General features: G+C 52.4%; 1 protein-coding gene across 3 annotated transcripts in view; it reads right to left on the reverse strand.

Moving 5' to 3' along the window:
• PTPRE (protein tyrosine phosphatase receptor type E) overlaps positions 1-20,000 on the reverse strand; it is a 176,602-nt gene that overhangs the window by 36,196 nt on the left and 120,406 nt on the right. For 2 of the 3 annotated variants that reach the window (XM_036735633.1, XM_036735632.1), the window contains exons 4-7: positions 8,848-8,947; positions 8,484-8,557; positions 5,708-5,844; positions 1,859-1,949 (exon numbers count right to left, since the gene is read on the reverse strand). In XM_036735633.1, coding sequence (XP_036591528.1) covers positions 1,859-1,949; positions 5,708-5,844; positions 8,484-8,557; positions 8,848-8,947 — 402 coding nt within the window. The remainder of the gene's footprint in view (positions 1-1,858; positions 1,950-5,707; positions 5,845-8,483; positions 8,558-8,847; positions 8,948-20,000) is intronic. The other variant, XM_036735634.1, reaches the window with a different exon arrangement.

Genomic DNA, 20,000 nt, shown 5'->3' on the forward strand with positions numbered 1-20,000 from the left:
AACGCAGAGGCCGTCTAGTTTGGACTGTGCCTAAGCACGGATTCTGCAGTCAGGCTCTGGGTGAAGTGATGAAGGCTTCTAGGATGAGAGCTGTAATCTGCACTTGGGAACACCTCAGCGACCCCTCTGAGGTGGGCACATGGGCTCTGGAAGCAGGGTGAGGTGGCTGTGATAGCAGATTCAGCTCCAGCCTTTGACTCAGGGGCCTAGAGCTAGCCTTAGTCCCCAGGGGTGGCTCTTCCCAGAAGCCCTCTCTTTCCTCTCTCCTGCCTCCATGCTCTCAGAGGACCTGCAGGCATCTGGGAGGTAGAGGGAGGGCAGGACAAGCGGAGGTGAGGGGAGCCACCGGACCCCAGATGGTGGTATTTCCCTTCTCTCTGTTCCTTTCTCCAGAGCTCCGAAAACTACAGACAGCAAGGGCCCTGCTGAGGGGAGGCACAGCCTCCTCAGAGGCCCCTGGGGAGGGGGATGCCTCTTTGCTCCCCACCCCCCAAAATGCGTGGTATCTGTCACAGATCATTAGGGCCACGCCCCAGTTGTGGTAGACACTCAGAATGGGAGAGGAGACCTTGTCGGCTAATAGCAGCTGAGAGGTGTGTCTACCCCATCATGCCAAGCAGCCAGAAGACAAATGGAAAAGCTTAGTTGGGCATCAAGCTGGCCTTAAACCCAAGACCCCAAGAACGGGCATCTGCCTCACTGAAGGACGGGGCAAGAGCAGGCTGTTCAACACGGCCAAGCCCCACAGGAGATGAACCTGGGGTGACGCTGGAGAATTCTCTGGGATGGGCCTTGACTTTTATTTCTAAATATCTGGATTTTTGGTTTTGTGTAAACAAACCATCCAGATGTTTACTGTAGAAAGCTGTGATTAGATCACAGAAGCTCTGAGGCTTTGGTCAAAGGGATGTTGGATGTTTGCAGTATTTATGCCCACCCACAGAGGGCGTCAGCAGGACACTGGACAAATCACTTTCTTCCTGAGTCTGAGACTCAGTTTCCTGAGATATGTATGTGAAGTACTTTGCCAACCTTGAAACACTACAGAAATGTTGGTTATCATTGCCTTTGTTATTAAAGGTGGACGTGTGCCCAGGCAGCCCAATACTCTGGAAGCTGGCACAATGTACATCCATCCCTGAGGCCCCCTCTGGGCCTGCCCTGAGCCCCTAAGAAATCACTCCCTAGGAGATAAAAGGCTCCCTTCCTTCCCTACCCCCATCTTGGTGGAGGTTCCCACAGATGAGGGCTCCTAAGCCGGGTCCAAGGGCTGGGGACAGATCTCGGGGGTCTATGGACTTGGACGGGAAAAAACTCATCTTGATTTCAACATAATCGCTTTCCTTTGAAATCCTTAGGACTTTATTTTGTGCATTTGAAAAGTACCCTCTGACCTCCCTGCCAGCTCCCCTTTGTTGCCTATAGCTCTGGGTCAAGAGAGGCCCGGGCAGAGGCTAGGGAAAGCAGCCTCCCTGGAAGGGCTGAGGCCCACCCCGCCCCCCCACCCCCGCCTCCCATCCCCCCACCCCCTCACTCCCCATCCCTGGACCTGTGGGTGGGGCCTCCTAATGGCGAACCAAGCACAAGCTCCCTGGTGTGGCTGGCCGGCCGAGTCTCCACACCAGCACCAGAGCCGGGGCCCCAGGCCAGAGGCCCCCCAACCACAGATGCCAGGAAGATGAGCTTGCTCACTGTGATATCTGTTATCTGTACAGGGCAGACATCACGCCTGCTGATTGTATATGGGATGGGTCCAACGGGGGTGGGGGGAGTGGGGAAGGGAAGCAACCACAGGGGAAGTGACAGGCACCATGAGCCCATCACACATACAGAAGGAGGGAAAAGCTGAAAGTCTTACTGGGGAGGATGTTAGGGTATCTGTTCTTTTCTCTGTTTTCCTCTTTATTGGCCATTTCGAATGTTCCTTGGATATGTCCCGAAGGTAAAGACTAGAGAGAAAGTGCAAAGTTAGACAGCTGAATCAGCTTTCTCATCGTCAAGTCAGTAAGACTTGAGAAAAACCCATCTCTCTAAAGCAGGCTGCCCGGTTCTCGTGCTTTGTTGCTCCCCCCAGGAGCCTTCAGGATCCATGAGGCTCATCCCTGTCCCACCCCATCCTATTTCACAGAGGAGAAACTGAGGCCCAGAAGGGCTGCCCCAGGATTAGGCTGTGCAGTAGAGTGGAGAGAGCCCCCAGAACCAACCGAAGCCAGGCTTCACCACTTCCTAGTTGTGGGGCCTTGGGCAAATCAATCCTTCCTTCCTTCCTTCCTTCCTTCCTTCCTTCCTTCCTTCCTTCCTTCCTTCCTTCCTTCCTTCCTTCCTTCCTTCCTTCCTTCCTTCCGCATTTATAGAAGGTTAATATGTGCCAGACACCTGGATGATCACTAGGAATATAAAGCCAGTAACACTTTTTTCCCTCAAAGACTTCACATCATATTGGGAGGAAACAGCAAAGAGACACATAAAACACACACATGCAGCAAATTCAAAATCATTTGGGGGCGGGGATGACAGCAGCTGGGTGGTGGGGGTTGGACATTGGGGGCTGACATCAGCAGCTGGGGAGGGGGAGGGGCAGGATTCTGGGCCAGGGTCTCCCCCTCTCTCAGTGAGGAGCAGATTTGGCCAGAGGGGCTGTGAGGTCCCTTCTCTGGTCACAGAGCCCAGTGTGCCTGCTCCTGGGGCAGTGGGACGTCCACTCAGCCACACAGGCCCTCCTGGGCAGCTGTGTGTTCCCAGGCCCTCCCAGGCCATATACCACCAGGGTTCTGTCACTCAGGGAAGAAGAAGCCTCTCAGGCCAAGAGCTCACTACTCTGGACTCCAGTCAGAGGCAGGGATGGTTGTGGAAGACCCTGGAGGGCAGGAGGGGGAGAGAGAGTCAGAGACAGAAACAGAGAGGCAGGGGAGAGACACACAGAGACAGAGAGACAAGAACAGAGAGTCAGAGACAGAAACAGAGAGACATAGAGAGACAGAAACAAAGAGACAGGAGAGACAGAGACAGAAACAGAGATAGAGACAAGACAGAGACAGAGAGAGACAGAGACAGAAGAAGAGATAGAGGGACAGAGAGACAGAAACAGAGACAGGAGAGACAGAGACAGAAACAGAGATAGAGGCAAGACAGACAGAGACAGAGAGAGAGACAGCAGAAGAGATAGAGAGAGGGACAGAGAGACAGAGACAGAAACAGGGCTTCCTGAGGACAAGGGGATAAAAAGTGACTGAGGTACTTATGGATTCTGAAACGGGAACATGTGACCCAACTGCCTGATTTTAGAGATGAGAAAAGTGAAGCCCAGAGAGAGCAGAATTTGCTGGAACACTCTGTGTTCTGAGGAGCTCCCCGAGGAGCCCTTTGCCCCCCGTCTGGCCTTCTCCGAGTCTAGGCCTGCCCTAGACAAGATGGCCAGAGGAAGTGGTCAAGCTGTGTGAGTGTCTGCTTGTCTAGGTTCTTGCTTTGGTCCTGCTCTCCAGACCCCCGGAAGGATGCAGACTGACCATTACCTACGTACTCCATCCACTGTGCTGACTCTGACTGTTCTCTCCTTGACCTCAGCCGTGTGGCAGGGTCTGGTCTGGGCCGTCACCCAGAGAGCTCTCCCCACTCCTAGGATTTAGTTCAACACTCATTCATTTCTTTGGAGGATGCAGGAAGTCAAGTCATTGGCTCTGAGTTAGGCACCTGTCAGTGATGAAGCTAGATTTCAGGTCTCTCAGGTGCCCTGGGGCTCTCTGTGGCCTCCTGGGGGCTCTCTCCTGAAGGTCAATTTGAAAACCACAGAAGGTGGACAAGATTGCTAGTGGGCTTGTCCCCACTTATGAGATGGGGAAATTAAGTCTAGAGAAGGTTTTCTGATAAGCAAGGAGGAACTGACATAAGAGTCTGACCACTCTACTGGCCTTCCACCTCGAGAAATGAAATACCGACTGACCTCCTCCAAGCTTCTCTGACCACAGCCAGTCCATTTGGAGATGGTGCCCTCCGATTCCTTTCCATCTGACCTTGTCCCTCAGATAAAATGAGGGTGGGGGCACCCTTGGACAAAGCTAAGGAAGCAAACTGCCCCTCCCCACCCACGAGAAGCAAAGGCATGGGGGACCAGCTACCCAACCACGCCCAGCCCTGGGGCTCTGCCCTCCTTCCCTCCCTGGCCTCCTTCTGAACCCAGCTCAAAGTCAGCCTCAGAGGCTGTCACTGCGCCCTCTGGGTGCCTCGTGCCCACATCCCTTTATGGGGTGCTGGCTTGCCCATTAGAACGCAAGATCTCTGAAGGCAGGGGGCAGTTTTTGCCTTGCTCTGTATCTTAATTGCTCAGCCCAAGGCTCGGCACACAGTCATCGTTTAATAAAGGCTTGTCGATTGGCTGTTATCTTGTATCTACCTGCTAAAATCAAAGACCACAGAGACAGCTGGGTGGTGCACCAGGCCAGGGATCAGGAAGACCTGCATTCAAATCCAGCCTCAGACACGTACCAGTGGTGAGACCCTGGGCAAGTCACTTAACCTCTGCTTCGGTTTCCTCATCTGTGAAGTGGGGCTCCCGATAGCACCGATCTCCCAGGGTGTTGTGAGATCAGATGAGATAAAGCCTGTAAAGCGCTTAGCACAGTGCCTGGCACATCGTAAGCACCCTTGAAATGTCAGGTGTTACTATTGTCTGTAAGCACAGTCTGGTCACAACCTTTACACCCACCGGGGGAAAGAAGCTCTAAATCACGATCCCAAATGGGTGGGGGATGGAAAAGACCCTGGGCCCCTGCAATGCTGCTCATTTGGGGCTGGGGGCTGGGGGCTGGGAAGGGAAGCAGCTTTTTATATAAATGAATTAATCTTGCTCAGGAAGCCTTTGTAAGTGCAGTCAGCATCTCTAAATTTCAGCACCCTGAGGCAAAGCTCTGTTTGCCCCACCCTAGTCCTTGTTCTGTTGACACAAATGTGATTGTGATCTGGGAGGCAGAGTGCCGCATGATTGTGCCAATTAGGATAGCTCTCTCCTGTCACTCTAGGAATTATCTTTAATTATGTAGTCACATCCATTTCTAGTCTGCCACGCACGGATGCCCACAGGACGAGGCGGAGGGCAGGGAAGAACAGGCTGGACCCGGAGTCAGGGGACATGGGTGCAAAGACAGGCTCTGTCATTTAGCGTGACCCTGGGCAAGTCCCCTTTTCCTCAGTGTCCTCCTTTGTGAAATAAGGAGGCTCAGCACATTGGCCCGTAAGCCCCTGCCGGCTCTGAATCTATGATCCTTAGAGGCACCAGAAGTCCTCAGAGAGAGGGGGCCAATTCCGAGGGTTCCAGAGCCAGAGTTCACAGGCTCGTGATGCAGATCCGCTACTGCATGACCCTCCTTGCACCAAATCAGTCATTAACAAGTTAATTGAGTACCTACTACGCGCCAGCGGCTGTGTCAGGCACCGGTGATACCAGTACAAACAATGAAACTTCCCTTCTCCCAGGAGCTCAGCCCTTAGGCCATCCCAGGGGACGCGGCAGTAAGATCCAAAAAGTGCCGAACTTGGGTCAGGACCCGAGTTCAAATCTAGGCTCTGCTTTTTGACTCTCCCCAGGCCCCTGTTGGATTTACCATCGGACGAAGGGACGGGGATTCCCGATTTCTAAACAACTTTCTGGTCCTACCGTCTGACCTCACCTGTTGTATCCTTAACGGGAGAAGGGAAAGCAATAAGAACTTACATTGAACTCTTCTCGAAACCTTTTACAGTCGTCGGCTGACCGGATGCGGATCTCATCCTCCAGGTGCTCCACAGGGATAGGGAAATACTTCTTGGGGCCCGACGGAGAGCGACTCAGGAGCATGACTCTCTGCTGCTCTGCGGGGTGGAAGGTCCGGGAGAGCCATTAGCGAGAGCGGACCTGCCCTCAGGATGGAGAAAAGGCCCCGAGGACCTGGGTTCAAATCCAAATGCAAGGCTCCAAGTGGAGATCCCATGATCCTCTGGAGGCTGGGAGGCAGGAGGGGCAGCATCTACCATTCCTCCTCACTTGAATCAGGAAAGGCTAGGGGACCGTGTCCTGGGCCTAGAGACCCGGGGCTGGAAGGGGCCTCGGAGGCCATCTGGCTGAACGCCCTCTTCTGACAGTTGGGGAAACTGAGAGAGCTTCTTGGAGGTGAAACCACTAGCCTCAAGTCATCCAGGTAGGAAGGGCAGACCCCTACAGGAGGAAATATGCCAGTTCCCCTTCTTCCCATCTATTTCCCAAATGATGACCGGCCTCCACCAGCAAGAAGCCCTGCCCCCGCACCAGAGCATCCTACAGCTGGAGCCAGACAGGAACTTTGGGGTCTTCTACTCCTGCCCTTTACTTAAAATTGGGGGCAAGCAGTGAGCCAGGATTCGAACCCAGGGCCTCTGAATCCAAATGCAGTGCTCTAGATGTCCTCTTTCCAAATGAATTCAGTTTTGTAAACTGAGTCTGCTAAGTGCCTCTCACGTGCTGGGCCGAGGCTAGATCTCAGGTCTCCCGGACTCCCGGAGGACAGGGATCGTGTGGCATATGGAGTACACAGGGCTCTACGCATAATAAGTGTCTGCTGAGCGAATGAGCAGATGGAGGAAAACTGGAAAAGAACCCTTTTATCTACTTGGAGGCTGAAGAATGCCAGTTACTCAGCCAGTCCAAAGTCCAACTCTCCTGATCCCAAACAAGGGGGCAGAATCAGGAGACTGGACTGGAGGGCCCCGGGGCCCCTGCCCTCTGTCTACACCACACTGCTACGGTGCTTTGAGGTTTCTGGAGGGAGTTCTAGCTCTCAGCTCATTCAATCCTCACCAGCACCGTGGGAGGGAGGGGCTGTTACCATCACCACTTAACAGATGAGGAAACTGAGGCAAACGCAAGTTAAGTGACTTGTGCAGGGTCACATAGCTAGTGCCTGTCTGAGGCTGGATTTGATCTCAGGGCTTTCTGACCCTGAGTCTAGACCTTTAGCCCCCATTCCACCTACCCGCCTATGAGGATTGGGCACAGGCTAAGCACTGAAGAAATCTCTTCTTCCCTCCCTCCCTTTCTTCCAGGTGAATTCCTACAAAGTGGGCAGTTGCTGGGGAAGATGAGAAGGACTGTCTGTGAAGATGTAGCCTTGCCTAGGCTGTCTGGTGGCTCAGGATGAGTTCTACACAAGATGCATGCACTGGCTGGCCTCTAATTATGGCTCTTCCCGTCGGGCTGTGCCGCAGACCTCTTTCAAACGTCTCCTGGCACAGCCCGATGCCTGACAGGCCACCACGCTGGTGCCCATTCAAAGAAAGATCCTGTTCAGCCCAGAGGAGTGACAGGAGACCAAAGCCAGCTGTGTCACGGAGAGGAGCCGGGGTCAGCGCTGAGGGCCAGCCTCCCCTCCCCTACCTCCCTCTCTCCAGGACACCCAGGGAGCCAGGCAGGGGCAGTGGCTTCAGCTTGCTGGTCCCCAGGCTGGCCTTGGGATCCCTTCGGCAAACGTCTTGGGGGGAGTTGATTCAGTTTCAATTCAGTGAAACCTTGCACTTAGTCAGAGTCACACCCAGCAGAAAGAGCTGAGTCCCTCTGGAAGCAGTAATGCCGTGATCCCCTGGGGCTGGGGCGTGCCTGGGTCCCTCGATCAGACCCTTCTTGGCATCTGCCTTCAAGGCTGTGGCTCAGCACTCAGTTGCTTGGTGGAGGTCTGCAGAAGCTCCCCCCCACTCCCTGGACTAGGGGCCAGGGTTTGGGTTTAGCTCTTTTTTTTTTTTTTAAGTGAGATTCGTGTTACAGGAAGTTGCAGGCACCAGCACAAACCATTACTCTTAGAAGCCGGCACCGTTCTTCACATTTTCAATGTGTAAGTTAAAAAAAAAAAAGCCAACCCCCAACCTGTGGCTTCATAAGCAGCATTTGCAAGTGAGAAGCCAATGCTAAAATGAAGAGTGTTAGAATGCCTCCCTCCCCCATGGCCCCAAGCAGATTTAATCCATAGGTTTAGAGGTGGGAGGATTCTTGGGGGTCCATCTACTGAGCCCCCTCATTTTAGAGATGAGGGAAGTGACCTGCCCCACGTCCCCTAGGCATTAGGTTGCAGGGCTGGGGCTTGAACCCCAGACCCTGGCCTCCACATTCCTGGTTTTGCCACTGTTTCGCACTGACAGCCAGGTACCAGACAAGAATGGGCCTGTCAGCACAAAGGGCCGCCTACAGGATCTCAGGATGACAGAAGGAGAGTCCTTGGCAAACCCAGGGAAAAAGAGCTACATGAGAATGGCCTTGAACCCCTCAGGTACCAGACACCAAAGTTACAACCTTGTTATGAATCCGGGAGGAAAGTGAACTGGAGACCGGAGTAGAAGCCAAGAGCTCTCGAGCATTAAGATAGAGCAGAGGAAACCTCCAAGGCAGAAGGCACTGCCCACAGGCCCCGGGTTCCAGCTCTGGACCCAGCTGGGGCCTTTAACCACAGACAACCAGTCCCTCCCTGGGCCAGGGCCCTGCTCCTCACCTTGCTCTTCCAAGATTCCATTGGGGATCTTCTTGTCACTGGAGCTGACCACCGCCTTCCTTTGCCTTCTGAACCTTGGGAGGGGAAGACATTGGAGCATTAGCAAGCCCACTTCTGTAAAGGCAGTGGGGAGGGAGCCCCCGTCCTCTCTCTAAGGAGGGTACCCACCAAGTGAGCCGGCTAAAACTCTTCCTATTCATGGCTGTGACCGAGGGCAGAGAGCGTCAGCAGAGCCGGCCAGAGAGCATCCTCCGCACCCCGAGGAGAGCCCCGCCACAGTGAGCTCTCATTTCCTCATTAGATCATATCAAAACAAGCCTGAACGGGCTGGGGCTGGAGGAGACACGTCAGATGAGACGCCTACCTGAAGTAGTAGCTGGCCAGGAGGACCGAGAGGATGAACAGGAAGACCAGGACCAGGATGCCGATGAGCAGGGACTTCGTGTGGCTGCTATCTGTTGGGTCTGGGAAGCAAAAAGGAGAGACCGTGTCCCTGGTGGAGGGTACTCACTGACCCAGGAGCTGAGGGAGTTGTTATGGAGGGGAATCACAAGTCTTGCATACTGAGGCATTAAGACCACAGGATCATCATCTTTATACCTCCAAAGGGCCTTAGGCATCATCTAATCCAGGGGGTCTATATAGGGACCCCTTGGGCCCTCAGCCTGGATGCCTTCTCAGAAGCATGTTTGCAAATGTAAAAGGTACATAGGACTACAGAGGAAAGCAGTTATATTGAAATACAGTACTATTGAAATGATGTCGAAGTAGTTACCAAAAGGTTTTTTAAAAAACAACCCACGTTCATAGACCCCAGGTTAAGAATGAATTTTTATCCAATCCCCAAATCATGAGACAGATGAAGGCCCTTAAAGGAGTGAAGTTTAGGGGCAGACCTGTGGTCCTGCCCGTACAGGGAACGCCCTGCATGGAAAAGCCCTTTATGAGCCACAGTCCTCTGTGACTTAGTCTAGAGAATTTCCTGGGAGATGGGGAGGTTAAATGACTCCCTTGGTCCTATGGCCAGTGTGTGTCAAAGACATGACTCCAACCCTGGCCTTCAGGCTTCTATCCTCTCTGCCACACACAGGAGAATGGAACTCACATTTGCACAGCTCCTTTTAAGGTTTACAAAGCACTCTGCCCACAGTATCTCAAGTGATCATCACGACAACCCTGGGAGGGAGGGGCTAGTACCATTTTCATTCTACAAGTGAGGAAACCGAGTCACACCGCTAGTCAGTGTCTGAGATTGGACTTGAACTCAGCTCTTCCTGACCCAGGGCGCTAAACATCGTGCTACCAGCCTCTCAGACCACAGCCAGGACTTAAATCCAGGTTCTCAGTCACCAAGTTATCCCTTTTCCCCACCATACCAGGTGGACATGACATTAGATTATCTAGTCTAGGTATTCTTAATCCAGGGGCTGTGAACTTGTTTTTAAAGTATGTTTTGGCAACTGTATTCCCTTGTCATCCTCTGTCTTTGATTTTATGAATTCAGAAGCATGATCTGAGGAGGGATCCCCAGGCTTCACTAGATTGATCACCAAAGGGGCCCAGGGCACATAAGCAGCTAAGAAATTCGGCTCTAGTCCAACAGCTGCTTAAAGAATGAATCCTCTCTCGCCTGAGTTTAAAAACATGTCTGCCTCCTAAGTATAGGGTGGGGGAGATGTGGTGGTTAGATGTTAGATAGAGGTTTGCCTGAAGAGATGGGGGGCAGCATCGAGTGATCTGCAAATCCAGTCACCAATCAACAGCATCTGCTAGCTTTCTGCTCTTGGCCAGGCCACGTGCTGGGTGCTGGGCACACAGAGCCAACAACAAGACAGCTGTGCCCTTCTCTACACAAAGGGAGACAACACACGCACACACAATACATGCAAAGTAGGTGCTAGAGAGTTTTGGGAGGGGAGGTAGGCTGGCCATGAAGGCAATGGGAGTGTTGGGGAGGTGTCCAGAAGCAGGGAAGGGGGTGTCCCTCTGCCCCATCCAGGCCACCTCTGGACGACTGTGTTCAGTTTAGAGCACCCCATCTCTGGAGGGCATTGGTGAGGGAATCACACCATACAAGGATCCACTGACGGAACAGAGAGGTTTCCTCATCTGTAAGATGAGACGCTGGGCTAGGTAACCTTGACCTTCCTTCCAGATGCAAGTCTAGGCTTAGGTATTTAGTCTGGTTAATGAAGACTGAGGAGATGCCCTCTGGGGCTCTTTACTGACACCAGACAAAGCCTCCTCACAACCAGAGCTGGCCCAGGGTGGTGAAGGCAGCCCTGGGAGGTGGGGGACCCTGAGTGGAGGGGTCGGATGAGGTCAATGGGGATCCTTGCCCAGGTACAAATCCATCCAGATGGCTTCCAGCTCTAAGATTCACTAATTCTTTAATCCCCAACAAGACATTGTGTAGCTTCCCCTTGGAAACCTCAAGTGACAAATACATCTGTTCCCTTTGGAGGAAGGCCACTCCATTGCTCCAGGGAGAACAAACCTAACCCTCTTCCCATATGACAGACTTTGATCAAAGGCCCAGATCCCCCCCACCTCCCTCAGCAGACATGGCCCGGTAGCCCATGGCCAGCTGGGTTACTTTACAGGCCTATATTCCAGACCCTGCACAGTTGCTTTAGAAACCCAAAGCCATGGCAGCTCCCACTGCAAAGGCCGTCAGTGACCGTCTAGTCTAGCCCAGGCCCAAAGCAGGACTCCTCCCTGCAGAATCCCTGTCTGGAGATTGCCCAGTCCCAATGCTCAAAGATCTCCAGGCTCAGGGCACCCATAATTCCCTAAAGAATCCCCCTATTCCAGTTTGGAGCAACTTTCAGGTTGTTCAGAAGCTTTTCCCTAACTTGAGACAAAATCTGCCTCCTTGGGGCCTCTCCCCATTGGCATCGGTTCTGCCACAAAAGCCATTTCTTCTTACCTTTCCTGTCTTCTTCCACCTTCCTTCCCACTCCTCCCTTGCCTCCTTGTTGGCGGCCTGTCTCCCCAATCCAGGCACTTTCACTGGCCATCCCCCAGGCCTGGAATATTCCATCAAGTCCCAGCTAAGACTACACCTTCTCTCCAAGAAGTCTTTCCCTGATGAACGTCTCCAGCTCATCCTGCCTAGACCTTGTCTGTGAGCAGTTGTTGGTACATCATCTCCTCCAGTAGGGTGACCACTCTTTAAGAGAAGAAACCTGTCTGTAGCTTTCTTGGGCCCATTGAGTCATGTTAAGTGTCTCTGTTCAGCAGGCACTTAATAAATGCTCATTGGCCTGATCTGTATGAAGCCTCAATCCAGTCTCTTTTCAAGAGCAGTTTTTCCTTGTACCCCTATACATAGAGCATCAGTGTGGAAGAGTGAATGGAGAGCTAGCCTCAGAGCTATGAAGACCCAGGTTCAAATTCTGCCTCTGAACCACAGTGGTGGCTATGTGAGTGGAGAGAAGAGACTGAAAGGGATGTTATGCATATAGAAATAGGAAGATCAGGTAACTGAGTGGATCTGCTGCACGAGATTGTCAGGAGTCTGGGATTGTGGGGGATCAAGGTCCTACACCTTTGTACCCTAGTACTTAGGCCAGTGTATGCTACACAATGACTTGGCTTGATGGGCTGGGCATTTAAGTATCTAGAGAGAGCTATCACGTCCTGTAGAGGCAGTGAGACATAGTGGGCTGGGCTTCAAGTCAGAAAGACCCAGGTCAAGTCCAATCTAACATTTAAGGGTTACCTAACATTGGGCAAGTCAGATCACTGCTGGGTGGCTGAGCTGCCTTTCTGGGATTTTCTACTGAGTTGTGGAGGGGTCCCTATTTGCATCTCCTATACTAGGAACCCCAAATATTGACAAGATCCACCAGCTGCTTTGTGCCCCACCCCCCTTCACCATTTGCCAAACTTTCTCTGTTCTCATCAGGCCTCCCATGGCACACCCATCCCTCAACCTCTCATTGAGGTCCTGGCAGCCTGAGAAATCTGAGGCCATTCACTCTGAGCCCCACTTCTGTCTTTTGCCATCTCACACCCCTCTGCTATCATGCGCCACCATGGCCTCCTTCCTGCCAGGCCATTCTCCCAGCAAGGCCAAGCCCTCCTGTCTTGTCCTCCAAATGGCTCCCATCCTCATCCCTCCCCACCTAATCTTGAACCTCTCCCTATGTGCCTACGTACCTACCTGGCTGCCTAAAAACATGTCTGCGATTCCCCGTTGCTAAGGAATCTTCCCCAGATTCCATCCTCTTCTCCATCTAGAGATTGTCCGTCATCTCTCCTCCTCCTTCCTGGAAAACTCCTTGAATGGGCATGATCTAGGAGCATCCTCTCCCTCTCCTCTATACCCTAGACCAGGGCTGTCCAAAACATGGACCTTGCACCCCCATGCAGCCCACCTGTGTCCACCACAAGCACAGAAATCGACACAAATGCTTTAGTTAAAGCATTCATGTCAATTTCCACACCTGTAATAAACACGGGCAGGCCGCATAAAATCGCACTGCGGGCCGCGCACAGTCCATGGGCCACACTTTGGACAGCCCTGCCCTAGACGGCCCGGCTTCCAACTCCATCATTCAACGTTGACTGCTCTTTTCAAAGTCACCAATGATTTCTTAGCGCCAAATCCAAAGGGACCTAAGAATCTTCCTTCTTCTGGGACTCCCTGCAGTCTCTGACACCCTCACCTGCTCACGGCTCCCCTCCTCAAAGCTCTCTCCTCTCTCTGTTCTCCGCCCCCCCCCCCACCCCACACAATGCACTGCCTTTAGGAAAACAGAGCATCCTCTTATTGTCTGTTGGGCAGGAAAGGCTGATGACTCAGTGGACCCTTAAAAAGGGAGCCACGATTTCTGTTCCTTTCTTTGTTCAACTCTCCCAGAGGCCAGCATCACTTCTTTGGGGCTCCCTGACCCCAGCCACCATGTGGCCAGGAGCACATGGCAGCTCAAGCCTGTGTCTTACCTAGGAGAACCTGAACCTGGGTTTTGCTTCTTCTGTGTTGTTCTTTTCTCATCTTGGCTGAATGAGCATCGATCCCAAGATGGACATGTCCTGGCTGGGGGGGCCACCCAGGGAACTCAAGAGGCTAAGAGATCTTGTTTCCTTTGGTTGGATCTGACCAGCAGCAGAAGAATCCCTGACAACTTTCCCAGAACTTCTTGGATGTGACCTCTGACAGAATGAACCCAATCCTTGGACCAGCTTGTTGGGAGACATCGCCATGAGGGGTACAGTGCCAAGCCGTGAAATGTGGAAGGCCTTCTTGAGAGTCCTTCAAAATTCTTCGTGTTCTGATGATTCAGTCTTCTGCACAAGGCAGCTAGGAGCATCTGGAGTCAGGAAGACCCGAGTTCAGATCTCGCCTTGGACACTGACTATCTGTGTGACCCTAGGCAAATCATTTAACCTGTTTGCCTCAGTTTCCTCATCTGTAAAATAAGCATAAAAATGGCATCTACCTGTTTAGGTCCATGTGAATATCAAATGAGATGATATTTATAAAAACCTTTGAAGTTGTGCATCTCGTGGGTGCGTCCTGGCAGGTTTTTGAATCTTTTGGCATTTTCTTTTGTGTGCAGGAAATAAATACCTGTCACATACCTGATTTATATTGTACTATGGGCACCTTCCTTTGTAGGGAGGCCTGAAGACCAGGCCCAGACCCTCAAGGGCGTGATGAGCTGAAGAGCCAAAGCAGAACTCACCACCTAGCATCAGAGGCCAGGCTCCTCAGGAGCAAGCCTGGTCCAGACTCTGTCCATGTGACCCAGACGGAGTAGGGAAAGCTCTCAGCTCTCGGCCCCCTCCCGCCTCCCCCTGCTCCCACCCACCGTGACACTCCCACTGAAAGGCTGAGTCATTCTTGAGCTGGATCCTGAGGGTGGGCCCCCACTTCCCCAGTGATGGGGTCACCCTGGTAAACAAACCCTTTTTCTACGTCTCCTCCCCCCCCACATGTCAGGACTTAAGGAAGAGCGATGGCAGAGCCGGGTCTGTATCACAGACTCCTGGAAGGTCAGAGCTGAAGGGGCCTCACAAGGCACCAGGCCACAGGATTTTAGGATCCCAGATAATGAGTGAGAAGGGGCTCGTGGGCCACCTCGTCCAGAAATTCTGAACCCGGAGTCCGTGAATAGATATCAGGGGGTCACGAACTTGGATGGGGAAAATACATCTTTATTTTCTGAAAGATGAAATTGAAATTCAGCATTTCCTTCAGTTTTTTACAAACACTACTCTGAGAACTGGTCCACAGGCTTCTCCAGATTGCCCAAAAGGATGGCGATCCCTGATCGGGTCTAACTCCCTCATTTTGCAGGTGAGGACACTGAGGCCCAGAAAGGGGGTCTGACCAAGGTCACACAGGTGGTGAAAAAAGGGGGAAGGAGCAAGTATTTATTAGGTGACTGGTGCGTAGTGGGTCTCGTTGGAGCTTTACAACACTGGGAGGTGCGATTATGATCCTCATCTTACAGATAAGGAAACTGAGGAAGACAGATGAAGCGACTTGCTCAGGGTCACACAGCTAATGCCTGAGAGTGTGCTGTGGCACTCCCAGTGGCATGCAAAATAACAGAGCTGGGCTATGGACTTGGGTTCCCCATCCAGTCCCAGGGCATCTGACTGAGTGCTAAGCCTTTCTCTCCTTCCCTCTTGGGTGTTTCCTGAGCAGAGGCAGCTAGGGGTTGTTGCCTTTTGAAATGAGCAAATCTTGGATGAGTGGCCTCTGGGGAGTGGCTGTCATCCTCCAGGGCATGGGGGTGGGCGGGGTGGGTTCCCTTTTGACTTTTCCCACTTCTGCATTTGTAGCTGAGTCAGCTGAGAGCCACAGGACTGATGTACTGCTAGCCAGAGACCATCAATGAGGAAGGGCATGGATGAGCCAGGGAAGATCAGATGGCGTTCTCCTTGGCCAGCTTCATCTCACAGACCGAGTACAAGCACTGAGTGTCAGGGAATCGATAAAGTATGGTTACCTTCGCAGTAGGGTCAAAGCCAAGTTCTCAGGGCTCAGAGGTTGGAGGCTGATTTTTGTTTAAGTTTTGTAGATGCCTTTTGCCCTCTCTGGATCTACAGCTGACCCAGTGAGCCTCCCACCTCGGGGACAAAGAGAAGCTTTGAAGCCAAACCCACCCAAACAGCAGCTGTGAATGATGGTGCATGCAGCATTCCACACCCACAGTCCCCCCACCTCTGCATTTCTTCATCTCTCCTTCAGGGGCAAGGTTACTTATTCTAGTTGCAGGCATCATAGCTTCATTTTACTGCCATGAGGATGACTTTTCAGAAGAATGGACTGCTCTCTATCCATCCAGCCTGCCAGACTGAGTCAGTAAAGGGGGAGGAGCGAGGAGGGCTCACATTAGATCACATACAGGTGAAAATCTCTTGTTTTTCTGGGCCCCCAAAGGGGTGGGGTAGGAAGGCCTGGAGGGGCCAGGGAAGGCCTGGGGAAGGCTAGAACCAACCCCAGCTGACAACAGTCTTATGGGGCTTCTGGGTCTGCAAGTCTTCTGCATTGGGGTCTCCCAGCTGCCATCTGAGGGAGGGAGGGATGGCGGTTCTGGGCTGGGATCTTGGTGTGGCCACTCAGCAGCATTGGAAGCCAGGCTTCTCAGGGACACACCTGGTCCAGACTCTGTGACCCAGACTGAGAGAGGCCTTGGTGAAAGGAGAGCTTTGGAGACCAACTCGCCTTCCCCCTGCTCGAAGCTGCACCCCCCCCCCCCCCCCCCCCCCGCCCCCGAACTCCCACTGAAAGGCTGAGTCATTCTTGAGCTGAATCCTGAGGGTGGGCCACCACTTCCCCAGCAATGGGGTCACCCTGGTAAACAAACCCTTTTTCTACATCTCCCCCCACGCATCAGGACTTCAGGAAGAGGGATGGCACAGCTGGGTCTGTTTCAGAGCTTGCACCCCCACGAGGGGCCATCCTGGCTTAGCTGGAAGGTTTCAGCCCATTGCTCCCGGCAAGAGCTCTGAAGCCTGGGAAGCTCCTCCATGCACAAGAATGAAGCTGGCTTTTTTCTGCAGCTCCCACCCCCAACACCTCATTCTGCCCTTCAGGACCAAGCAAGAGAGTAGGCTGGAGGGCTAGAAGATCCCTCCCATCTCTGGCCTTTTGGGACTCCAGAATTCTAGTCAGAATTTGGAGAAGTGAGAGGGGTGTGGTCCAAGAGGCAGAGAAGGCTTCACTCCTCGGGTCAGATCATCTTAGAGCAGTTTGCCCCCTCAGTCAGCTCTCCCAACCTTCTACCATTACCTTGTCTACAGCCACCCTCTGACTACCTCCCAGTAACAGGAATCTTATTACTGCAGGCAGCAAGGCTTCCAATTCTGAAGTCACTCCCATATTGATTAGAAAGGTTTTCCTTATGTTGAGCCAAGTCTGTTTGTAGTCTGAGGTCTGCAGACTGTGGATAAATGGCAAGGAGTCTCAACTTGGATGGGGGAAAATTGTTTTCACTAACAGCTCATCGAAACGCAGTGGTTTCTTCAATTATGAATTAAACAAACAGAACTCTTGTGCCAAGAAGGGGGACCCAGGCTTCGCCAGCCTGACTGCCAAAGGGATCCATGGTGCAAAAAAAGCTTAAGAGCTCTGGATCTGTCCACTGATTTTGCTTTCTGGAGTGAATAAAATCAGCTGAGGTGTCCGTGCTGCTCTGTAGCACAAAAGCTTTCCATAAATTATCTCATCTGAGCTTCAAAACCATCCTGAAGCAGGTGTTATGATACTGTTTTACAAGTGAGGAAATGGGCTCAGAAGGGGAAAACCCAGGAAGATGATCCATAGAGGCGCTGACAGGGGCTCCCAGCTCTCAACACCGAACTCTGCCAGGCTCTGACCAGCTGAGCATCCCCTGTGGCGGCCCACCATGGACCTCTCCCTCCCTCCCAGGGTCCCTTCTCCTGGATCCCTGGATCCCTGAGCCCCTGGGGCCCAGTGCTTCTATCTGCCAAGGACATAATCCTCTGACATCCATTCTGTCAGCTCCTTCACAAGGGCATCATGGGACTCTGTCAAGCATCTGGCTGAAATCCAGACACGTACTTCTTTTCGGAGGAGAGGGAAAAGGGCGGAAGATGTATTTGAAGAAACTTCCCCTATTTCATGGGTTCCTGCACTGAGGATCAGAAAGAGCACATGCTGGGCATTAGGGGACCCTGTTAAGGGAGTGTGCTCAGGGTGAGTCAGCTCAACACCAGCTTGGGAAAGCTGATTGTTAAATTTTTCACTGTGAGCATTTACACCTCATGTCACAAATCAGGGTTTAATGACACATTGTTTTGTTGTTTGTCCAGACTCAGGAAAGTGGCGGAGAAAATGCTAATGCAGATTAAACTGGGATGTGTGTTGTACATATGTTTTTTAAAAAGAGAGCCAGTTGTTAAACACCAACCATCATTCCCCTGTCCTGACTCCACCCATTAGTAAAGGGCAAAAGTCAATCCACCGTTCTGGGCCTGAGTTTATTCATCAGTAAAAGGGGCTGGAGGTGAGTTCTAAGGTCTCACATTCACTATGATTCTGGTAGAAGATGAATCTCTACTCTGATCTTTTCCCCTTCCCCCTTTTAAGTGCTAGTTTTTAATCATTAGCTAATGTGTAATTATAATCTCACAGATGAAGAGCCGGAAGTGCCTGGCCCAGAAGATGAGGTTAACTCACTAGCCTTAGGGCTTTGACTCCAAATCCAGCTCTTAATTAGCCTTAATTAGAGAAAGCCAGAAGTTATTTATGGGAAACGGGAAACAAATACCACAGTGCTCTATAAAGCATCGGGGCGCTCAGGGTGCCAAGATACTTCACAGCTGTGTGACCCTAAGCAAGTCCCTTAACCTCTGCCCTCCAGACTTTCCTCATCTGTAAAACCTCCCAAGGTAGTTGTGAGGGTCAAACGAGGTCATCTTTGTAAAGCCTTTAGCCCGGTGCCTAGCACACAGTAGGTGCTTAATATATCCTTCCATCCTTCCTTCCCTCCTTCCTTCCTTCCTTCCTTCCTTCCTTCCTTCCTTCCTTCCTTCCTTCCTTCCTTCCTTCCTTCCTCCTCTCTTCCTGTCTTCTTATTGCATGGCTTCCAGGTAAGATTTTATGCCTTCTTTTCATTGGCTACCCCAGACAGAAAACCTCAGTCTTCACAGCTCGAGCCACAGAAACATCTGGCGGACCAGCCGGGCAAGACCTTGAGTGTGGTTGAAACAAGAAAGGGTAACATTCACATTCCCTCTGGGGCCTTGACTGGAAGTCACATGGTGTCCACCTCCACCCCCACCCCAGCATCCCAATTGCCTTCTGAGATAAGAGGCTCCATTGAGATATCACTGGCGGGGGGGGGGGGGGGGGGGGGGGGGGGGGGAGGGGGGGGGATCCCGAAAGGACAGAAGAATAGAGAGAGAAGAGCTTTCCCTCCCGCTCTTCTGGGCTCTGGGGATCTCGGGGGTCTCCTGGCTGCCCCCTAACAGGAATGCCAGGCCTTTGTGCTGCACTTCCGTGTACACACTTGATGTTCACTATCCCCACAACCATCCCAAGAGGGGAGTCTGACTCTTAGCCCCATCTCACAGAGGAGGAAGAGAGCATGAAGGACTTGTCCAAAGTCCTCCCAAGTCCCCCAGTGAGGTAGGATGGGAATCCAGCACTTTCTGATTCCAGGTCTTGGGTGGCAGGCTACAGAGGGATATCGAGGGCTGTATAGGGAGGCAGATTCCATCTCCCACCGTCCTTGTTAGCTGTGTGACGCTGAGCTCTGTTGTCTGTAAAATCACGGGGGTGAAATCCATGGTCTCTGAGGCCCTTTCCAGACAGGACCTCTTCTCCACCACACCTGGCCCTGATGGATCTCACCGAGGCCAAAACACTTGCCTGGTCCTGTTGGGTCCAGAGAAAATGATGAGGGGCAAGCCGTGGGGGGCTATGAGATGGGAGCAGGAGGGAAACCTCCTGAGAATGAAACACGGTATGGGTTACCTGGGCAGGGAGGGAGCTGCCCATTCCCTGGAGGTTGTCCAGAGAGGGCTGCTCAGGGATGGGAGCTGAGCCTTGACGATGCCCAGCTGAGAACACAGGACGACACATTCCAGGACAGCATGATAGCAAACCTGAAACCCCCTTAAGGGTGAGCAGGCAAAGCTGGCTCCATGCCCAATATGGAGGGAACACTCACCCAACTCCTGGGTGGTTTTGTGACAGCCGACCACTAGATACACTTGACACACGTTTAGCCAGAGAAGTCAGTCAGAGCCCAGAAGTCAGACCTGAGTTCACCAGCCTCCAACACTCACTAGCTGGGGGACCCTGGGCAAGTCACCCAACCCTGTTTGCCTCAGTTTCCTCATTTGTAGAACGGTGATGACAACCCTTATGTCTCAGAGTTGTGAGGATCGAAGGAGATCCTATTTGTGAGCACAGTCCTTGGCACACAGTCGGTCCTTCCCTCCCTCCCTTTCCAGTCTTCTCACATCCCTGCCACATACTCCTAGATCCAGCACCCCAGCCTCCTGGCTGTCCATGAACAAGACTTTCCA

The sequence above is a fragment of the Trichosurus vulpecula genome, chromosome 8 (assembly GCF_011100635.1).
Source record: "Trichosurus vulpecula isolate mTriVul1 chromosome 8, mTriVul1.pri, whole genome shotgun sequence".
In the NCBI taxonomy this organism is placed as follows: Eukaryota; Metazoa; Chordata; class Mammalia; order Diprotodontia; family Phalangeridae; genus Trichosurus; species Trichosurus vulpecula.